This window comes from Diospyros lotus, chromosome 9, assembly GCF_014633365.1.
Source record: "Diospyros lotus cultivar Yz01 chromosome 9, ASM1463336v1, whole genome shotgun sequence".
Classification (NCBI taxonomy): domain Eukaryota; kingdom Viridiplantae; phylum Streptophyta; class Magnoliopsida; order Ericales; family Ebenaceae; genus Diospyros; species Diospyros lotus.
Window position 1 is genome coordinate 26,026,046 of NC_068346.1, and position 8,870 is coordinate 26,034,915.

The following is an 8,870-nucleotide window of genomic DNA, read 5'->3' on the forward strand; positions in this document are numbered from 1 at the left end:
TTGAGGGATTGGGAGAGAGGGAAAAAGAGAAAGGGAGGTAGTGAGTGAGACCAAATGTGACTGAAAGAGTGGGAGAGAGAGAGAGAGAGAGAGAGAGAGAGAGAGAGAGAGAAAGAGAGAGGCAGCCGCCCACATGTCCATCAATCAGCCATCAAATTGGAGAAGAATTGTTGGGCGGGAAGAATTTTAATCTCGACCATCAAATACAATAAAAAGAATCCCAGCTATTGAAATGTCTCAAAAGTGAGACATTTTAAAAAACAATGCTGTTTTATTATATAGATGTATATATTGTCTAGTTGCAGAGAGATTGGAGAAGAAAGAGGGATATGACAGATATATATATGTCTCGAATATATATAGGTAAACATTCATAACAGAGACGAAGCAGTTCACAATATATAGAGATTGCATAGATACAATATATATATATATATATTGAAACTCAACAGTACGTGTAATCAGGTCCTATATGAATATGTGTTTGCTCTGATACCACATGTTAGATATAAATGCTTCACAGTATATATACTGAATGCACATATCATATAAAACCCTGATATCTCAATAAAGAAGAAGAATACCTCTATGCTTCATAACAGCGATGAAAAATTTGATTGCAATGGCAAGCACAAATGCACTGCACCAGACCAGATCTTCTTCTTTTTCTCTACTATTATGCCTTAACCTTTCTTGATGGAAAGAAAATGGTATAATAGATAAATTAGAGAGAAGAGGAGACCAAGCCTTATATATAGAGAGAGCCAATAGGGTTTTACCCATCACAAAACCCTATTGGAGCTACACTTATTCCACAAATTATATATATATAAATAGGCCCAAGTCCATTAAGGTGCACCAAACTCAATGTTCAATTATGATCACATATAATTCATTTGGGCACGAATACCTGTACGAAAGTGAACACGTCCCTTGATAATCTCCTCGACGACTTCTCGGGGAAAACTGCTTTGGAGAGAAGGTTACAACAATACTATTTGTGCTATTTATTCCGATTCAATAGTTGACTGTGAAGCAAGACAACTCTTCAATAGTTGACTGTGAAGCAAGACAACTCTCTAGGAGGATGATGTTTCCATTAGAGTTGAGAGTGATGATGTTTCCTTTAGAGTTGAGAGTGCTTTCTTCGTAAGAACTATGCTAGTGTGTCTTCTTCGTATGAACTATGCTAGTGTGTCTTCTTTGGGAGAACTATGCTAATGTGTTTTCTCCAGGACTGGAAGTTATTCCACAACACATTTAATTTGTGTCTTTTGCCCATAATTCTTGTAGTTAGATTTTCACATAAAATAAATAAGAATAATTTCTCTTATTTATTTATTTTTTTTATTTTCCCACTTTTTATTAAATATTAAATTCCTCAAATTTTTGAATTTTCACATTCTTGTCATCATTGGAAAGAATTTTAATTTCGTGTCCACTGGGAATACATCAAATTTGTTTAATACCCTTCGAGTTAAGTAAAAATTGTCATCCTAACTAATTGCATGCCTTTACTTTTTATGCACCAAACAGCGATACATAGAACTATACATAGAAGCAATCGATTAATCTATGTGTAAAATTATTTAGGCAGAGTGATAGTGCAGAGGCCTTGAATTTGTGTGTTACATCTTACATTGAGTGGCGGTCCTTCGTTTAAGGGTGTGGAGAAAATTATACTATTAATAGGCCACTTAGGATTTAGGGTTTTCCTTAATAGCTTGACCTCTTTTAATTTCAATGAAATGTTACATTAGTAGTCTTGTATGCATGATGCAGTGGTAAAACATTTAGAATTTCACATAAAATATCGAAATTTGAATCAGTGCGATGATTTAAAAGATAAAATTATTGTTGAAATACAGTATTTAGCTGAAAGGCAGCAATAAGACTGAAAGAGAAGTCTCCCGTATGAACTGCATTGAATATCCAGTTCTGAGTGTATATAAACTGTGTTCGCATTCGAATTTACCCGAAGAATACATCAGGGGAGAATGTCACCCGTCGCTGAGAATTAGTCAGGCAAAACTTGAACACCCCAAGTGAATAAAAAAAAAAAAAATGTTGCATTAACTAACCAAACTCAACTTCATTAGCCATGGAACCTGGAATCCTAGGATAATAAGCAAAGTGTAATATCCTTTCAAAAAAAAATAAAAAGGACAAAAATGTAATTAAGTGCAAACAAAAAAAGCCATAACATCTCACGAAAACAAACGCCGTAGAGTGACGGCCAAGACCACAACAAATAATATTTGGAGCACGGAAGGTGACACTCCACGCCTCTCTGCCGTGGCTGTAATGTTTCCAAGCCCTAATATTAAAAACAAAACATGAGATATAATAATGGCTTTAAGAGGATGGGATCGAAGCACAAGAAGTCATGCTGAGTAATGCTTGTGATTATTGTTGGTTGGTTGAATCTAAGATACAGTAGTTTGTAGGTTAATTATTACACGTATTTTGTAAATTAATTTTTAATAAAACATTTTCCTTCTTTTTTTTGGTTGAAAAAAAAAGAGAATTTGAGTTTAACTCAGCCTTCTAATTTTGTAACATTTGAAAAAGAATAATAATATTAAGATGGAAATTACGTATCAAAATTGCAAATTGTCCATTCTACTCTTGCTCCAAAATCTATCATAGTGATTGTTGGAGCAAGGGTAGAATGGTCAATTTGCAATGTTGGCATACAAATTTAGCCTTGGATAAATTGAAATTACACCCTATGTGATTTGGATCATTTGTACAATGACCCCTTATAGTTTTGAAATTGCTATGAAGGTCTTTGGATTTAATTTTTATTTTTTTTGGGGTTACATGCCCCGTTATATCTAATTAATTGAAATTAGACTAATTATATTAATGTTAAAATAATCAAAATATAAAATGAAAACAAAAATAAAAGCAACTTATGGGATAGCAATTAGCCAATCATTAGATCCTATCAGTCGTTCCTATCACTCGCTGCTTTCACTATTACAAAAGAGGGATCTCTATTTTGCATTGATCTTTGTTGTTATGGTGTCAAAATATTTTTGTCTATTTAATGTTTTTAAAACCATCATCGAAATCCTTCATTCCAAATCTATTTTTACCTGCCTGATCACTCTTTTTCCATTGCATCGATTGTTGCTTGGTGCCTTCTCTTTGACATTTTTAACAAAGATGATTGGTCATTGTAGGTTCTTCTTCTTTGAACTCATTCTTATTTTTCCTACTTTTGTTCTTACCCCTTATATTCCCTCTTATTTTTTTTCTTTTCTCTAACCATATGCTCTCCATCTCTCAACTCCCCTATCCTTATTTTTGCTAAATCATTAATGGATTCAATTTTTACAAATCAGATCAAACCCATTTGGGTTCGACCTTTCTACCACCAATTGTCGAACCCATCGATGACGAAGCCATGGTAGTGGCCATGAAATTAATCACTTGACAAAGTGTTAACCCGCGCTCTCACCCCTACAAGTCAAAACTTTTTGTCATTTTAGGCCATGGGCTCCCTGAAACACAATGGGGTCATCACTAGCTAGAAACATTGCCAGTGATGGTCATATATAGCCAACATTGTTTTTTTAATCTTTATCTTTTATTTTTGTCAAATTAAAACTAATTTTATTTTATTATGTTTAATTAACTTAAATGATCTTAATTAAATTTTAATTGACGGCATTTATAACAAAAAGAATATTGAAATAAACAAATTAAACCATAATAACCTCTAAAATGATTTTTAAACTAGATAAAGTCTCAATGCAAATAAGCATTAGCCTTAACATTAGCTTCCTTTAGTTATTAGCTCTAGTAGGTAAATAAGTGAGGGACACAAACAAACTTAAACTCAAGATATGGGGCAAATTTAAGCTTACCACATTGGCGAGTGGAGTTGAGAGTGGGAGAGCAAATGCAGAGCGTGGCTTCACTGTCAACATCGAAGCCGCAAGTCCCGCCGGATCTGGCGCACAGATCACACCCAGTGTCGGCAACGGCGTAAGACAGCTTGACGCCGTACAACCAGTCCAGCGGCGCCACCCCCTTCAAGCTATCGACGCCGTAGACGCTCGTGTAGTGGGTGCAGTCCAGAATGTTCAAGCTCATGTACCTCACGGTGGCGTAGCTGGTGAAGCAGCAGGGCGGGGCAGTGGCGTTGGACTGGATGTGGAAGAGGCGGAAGGAGGAGCAGCCGCCGTAGAGCTCGTCGCAGGAGTGGCCGGAGAAGTTGAGGCAGAGGTAGCGGTAGTGGTTGAGGACGGGGGAGTCGAGGGAGCAGTTGAGTAGGGCGAAGACGGTGTCGGGGGAGACGGGGAGAAGGGCGGACTGGGCGGCGGAGAGGGCGAAGTCGCGGCGGGGCTGGAGGATGGAACAGGTGGACATGGTGGGGTCGTAGAGGGAGAGGGTTTGCTTCTTGTAGTCGATGGACTGGACTTTGTAGTTGCCGGAGGGGGTCTGGAAGAAGAGGTCAGTGGAGCAGTTGAGCATGCCGCGGAACTGTGCGGCGCCGCAGCCGTCGTCGATGCCGAAGGGGTACTTCACGGCCATGTTGCCGCAGAAGTTGCGGCACAGGGAGACGGTGAGGCTGGGATATTGGAAGAGCAAAACAAGAAGAAGAAGAAGAAGAAGAAGAAGAGGAGGAGGGCAGCTGAGGAAGAACTTCTTCTTCTTCACCGCCGGCAGCATCGTTTGTTCACTGATGCTTTGCTCTCTGATGGAGAAAGGCAAAGAAGTCAAAAGCGAGAGGGAAAGCCGAAAGAGGGTCCGCAAATTTCTCTGCCTTTGCCGGCGCTTTTTGTTACTTAAAAATATTATTTAGCGAATTAATTTTAGTGTTATTTGTCACACTCATTATGCAACAAATAAATATCCATAATTTTTTTAACTATTAGTACCAAAAGTTACATAAAATGTCAAAATGTCGTTCCCCCAAAACAATTTTATTTTTTCCAGCGTTGGACAGGCAGGCGTGGAACAAAAGTGTAAAACAGCCTTCTGTTTGAAATGTTTGGCACCTCGACAATTTTAGTCACCCTATTTGGATTTCTATTGGATAATATATATATATATATATATAGTTAATTAAGTTCCATGGAGCAATCTAGCAAAAAGGCACGAATAAGGCTCTAAATGAGTGTCTATGATAACCAGAGATAACTGATCCAACTTGCCCTCTAAGGCTAGATATTCTAGTTGATTCTTCAAGCCACGACATTCCTCTGTTGAATGACTTGAGCATCTGTGAAACTCGCAAGAAGCACTTAGGTTATTGCCTCGAGGCTCGTCAAAAAGAGGAGAAAAATTGATCAGTCCCATGAGCCCCACAACGAAGAGTACATCGCTGTGGGGATTCTAAAAGAAGTGTGATACTTCGCCTCGACGATCCCATTGGTTTTTTGGGCTTTCGCCTTCGGTGGACCAGGACCTACACGGGCAAATCCCTCTCTCTTAGCTCATTTTCCCTCACTTGAAGCATGAGGCCATCTAGTACTTTCGCTTGTACAACAAATTTGTTGGCATGTAGCCAAAGGTCAGCAAAGGAAGTAGGCTGATCAAGGGCCAAAGATTTCCTTAACAGAGTAAAGGTCATCCCTCGGATAAATGTTGCTACCACCATGCCTTCTTGAGGCTCATGAGTTTCCAAAGCGACATTCCTAAAATGGTTAAAATAATGCCTTAATGTTTCATTTGGCCCTTGGTGAATGCTAAGAAAATAGGTGGGATTCTTTTTCCTTGAGGCATTTATGGCAAAGGCCATTAGAAACTCTTGTCACAACTGATCATATGAAAAAATGGATTATTTTGGAAGTCCGTAGAACTAGTCACAAGCGTGGTTCGTTAAGGTTAAGGGGAATACATGGCATATCATGCCATCGTTCCATATGTATAGAAGCACGATATACTCGAGTTATTGTGCATGTTGTAACATCTCGTATCGAGCGACAGGAATGATCAAATCAACTTATCCTGATAGACCTACGCGAACTTCATAAGGATTATCCATTCTTGAACTACCCTATCTCAAGCATGCTTAACCCGAGAGTTCTTTATCCACATTTAACCCAAAAGATATCCAACTGGTATTATTTCCTTTCTTACTATCCTCTATATATATACTAGATTCTCTAGAGTCCCTTCTTAGATTTGATCTTGAACTCTTGGGGTATTACATTCTTCATTTCTTAAGCACATGATGTCATCGTCGTGTGACCTTACAATTGGTTTCAGATCTTTTTCCCTTTGGGGGATGCCATCCTAAAAGCCTGTCAGGAGTCGCTCCTTGTTCAGGCCCTTATTGTAAGACTCCGTTTCGGCATAAGCTTGTCACATAATTTCAATGAAATTAAAATACCGAAAATTGGGTTTAATAGGAAAATAAATCGCCGAATTGACTGTCGGAAATGCCATGGAGTATAATTAGCTAAGAAAAATGATATGGTCTCGATAAGCGTTCTAAAATAGGATTTATAGTATTAAAAGAAATTGGAACTGAGATGGTTGTCAGTACAGCTAAAATGCAGCTATGATTTATGCTGAAAAATTGAATTATCGTAGGAGACTTTCGAGAAGTCAACGGAACCCTAAGGGGCTCCGATTTTTTATATCGATCAACCCTAAAGTGGGTTTTGGATGAAATAAAAGTCCGGTGATGGCACATGGACGAAATTGTCCTTATCGAGTAAGTTTGGAATTATTAATTTAAGATTTAATGTATCGTAACGCAAATTAATTTGTCGTTTGAGGATATAATTACAATTAGGGAAATTATTAAGTGAAATAGAGACGAAAAGTGAGATTTAAATGTATAATCTTTTTATTTTTACAATATAATATACAATTATATATATATATGTGTGTGTGCGCGGGCGCGGTGTTTGCTCGTGAGATGACAATGAGGAGCAAACAGGCTGCGCAATGGAGGCGTGGGAGGCGCAGCACGATTGTCGTGTGTGCGGGTGTGATGGTGACAAGCTTCTACGAAGTTTCCTGGCAGCCAAATTGCAAGTGTGGTGGCTTGCCTATATATATATATATATATATATGAGAGGATTGAGAGAGTGGCAGAGAGAGGGAGAAAGCAAGAGTTGAAAGAATTGCAGAAAAATGGCAGCAAGGTGGCCGAGAGGTTGGCCAAGAGTAGAGCCGAGAGTGGGAGATCGAGAGAGAGAGCCGGAGCAAGCCGCGACAGCTCGCGGCAGCCATGGCCGCGATCTTCTAGCTAGCTCGAGCGGCCAAGGCCGCGAGCATCAAGCCGCGCAGCGGCTGTAAGTGGCAAAGAAGGTGGCTGGCTCGGCTGGCTAAGGTGGAGAGGAGGCGCTCGGAAGGTCGGTTGCAGCTGAATGCGGCCGCATCAGTGGCTGTTCCAAGCGGCCAAAGGCGGCCATGGCTGTCCGCGAGAAAACCGAGCAGCAGCGTGAGGCAGGGGAGGTGGCCGCGGTCGGCGGCGAACGCGGTAAAGATGGTGGCGGCGAGCGGAGGCCTAACCGGCCGGAGCTGGTGCGTGCGGCGGAGCTAGGCCGTGCGCGCGCATGGCCGTTCGCAAGTTGCAGGCTGTCCGTGAAGGAGAAGAAGAAACAGAGGAAGAGGAAGAGAAGAAGAAGAGAAGAAGAAGAAGAAGGAAAGAAGAAAGAAGGAAAAGAAAAGAGGAAAGAAAGAAGAGAAGGGAGGCTGGGCATGCGCAAAGGAGAAACGTGAAGCAGCCGCGGGAGAGAAGAGGAAGAAGAAGGTGAATAGTGAAGGAGGAAAAGAAAAATAGAAAAAAAAAAAAGAAAAGAAAAGGAAAAGAAAAGAAAGAAAATAAGAAAAATAAGGGAAAAATATGAGGAAGTCCTCGAAAATTCTAGAAAAATGGGTAAGGGAGATGTATTAATATTTCGGAGACTTTGGTGAGAAAAAACAATTTGGGCACTCATTTTGAGGCGATGTACGAAAATCAAGGCGATGCACGAAAAATTGAAATGTTGCACAAAAATTGATGTGGTGTGCAAATATTGAAGTAGGGTGCGAGAATCAAGGTCGGGTATAAGAATTGAAGCAAGGCTAGGCAATCGAGGTCGAGCAACTGTTTCGAGGTCAGAGCGCGCATATCGAGGAAACTTGAGAAGCTAAGTTAAGGTAAGTATAATTTCTTAAAAAATTTTAATAAATTAGGAAAATTATTTTATGAATTTTATAGTGAAATAATTGAGAAATATTTAGTTTGAATTTATTGAGAAAAAATAGGAAGAAATAGGAAAAAAAATAAAGAAAATACAAGAAATGATAAAAAATAGGTTTTAATACTTATTTAAATAAATATAATGATTAGGATTCTTTGAGGCTTAAGTTGAAGTGACTTGTGCGAAATTTTGAGGTTGTCATGCAAATCGAGATGATATACGTAAATCGAGACAATCGCACACTTGAGGTTAAAAGCACGCTTCTCGAGACTTAAGCATATTTCAAAGGTAAGCAAGTTTTCTCAAAACTTAATTTATTTATGAAAGGTATTTTCTAAAAACGTACCCTACTGTTTGAAATGGTATGCCTATATGTTTCATATGATGTATGCTTCAAAGTATGTTTTGACATGTTGACATGTTATGTTACGATGTGTTTGCACGTAGGTGCATTGACATTTATGATGAGATGCATACATACATAAACTTACCATCCATTATGCATTGCATATGTTTGAGAGTACGGACAAGCAACGTTAGCTCAGGCCGGTATGTAAGTTATTATGTCGGCTCAGGCCAGTATGAAAGTTGTTAAAGGCTTGTCAGCTCAAACGGCTAAGTGGAAAGGACATTGTTGCATTTTGCACCCACGCATGCAAATTTTTAAATGAATGCTTACTTAGATGATTCATCATCTGACTTGGGTTTTGCTCA

At 39.2% G+C, this 8,870-nt stretch overlaps 1 protein-coding gene across 1 annotated transcript; it reads right to left on the bottom strand.

Moving 5' to 3' along the window:
- Positions 1 to 2,083: 2,083 nt before the first annotated feature.
- On the bottom strand, positions 2,084 to 4,748 carry LOC127810254 (uncharacterized). The gene is made up of 2 exons (XM_052349630.1): positions 3,876 to 4,748; positions 2,084 to 2,317 (listed from the first exon to the last, which is right to left on the bottom strand). Exons 1-2 carry the CDS (start codon positions 4,681 to 4,683, stop codon positions 2,208 to 2,210), a joined length of 918 nt encoding a protein of 305 aa, XP_052205590.1. The 5' UTR covers positions 4,684 to 4,748; the 3' UTR covers positions 2,084 to 2,207.
- Between the last annotated feature and the right edge of the window lie 4,122 nt (positions 4,749 to 8,870).

Bases quoted from the DNA above. Each gene is read 5' to 3' on its own strand.
- LOC127810254 (XM_052349630.1), bottom strand. From the start codon at position 4,683: ATGCTGCCGGCGGTGAAGAAGAAGAAGTTCTTCCTCAGCTGCCCTCCT. The intron at 2,318-3,875 runs GTAAGCTTAAAT...TTTTAATATTAG, and splicing joins CAACTCCACTCGCCAATGTG to GGCTTGGAAACATTACAGCC.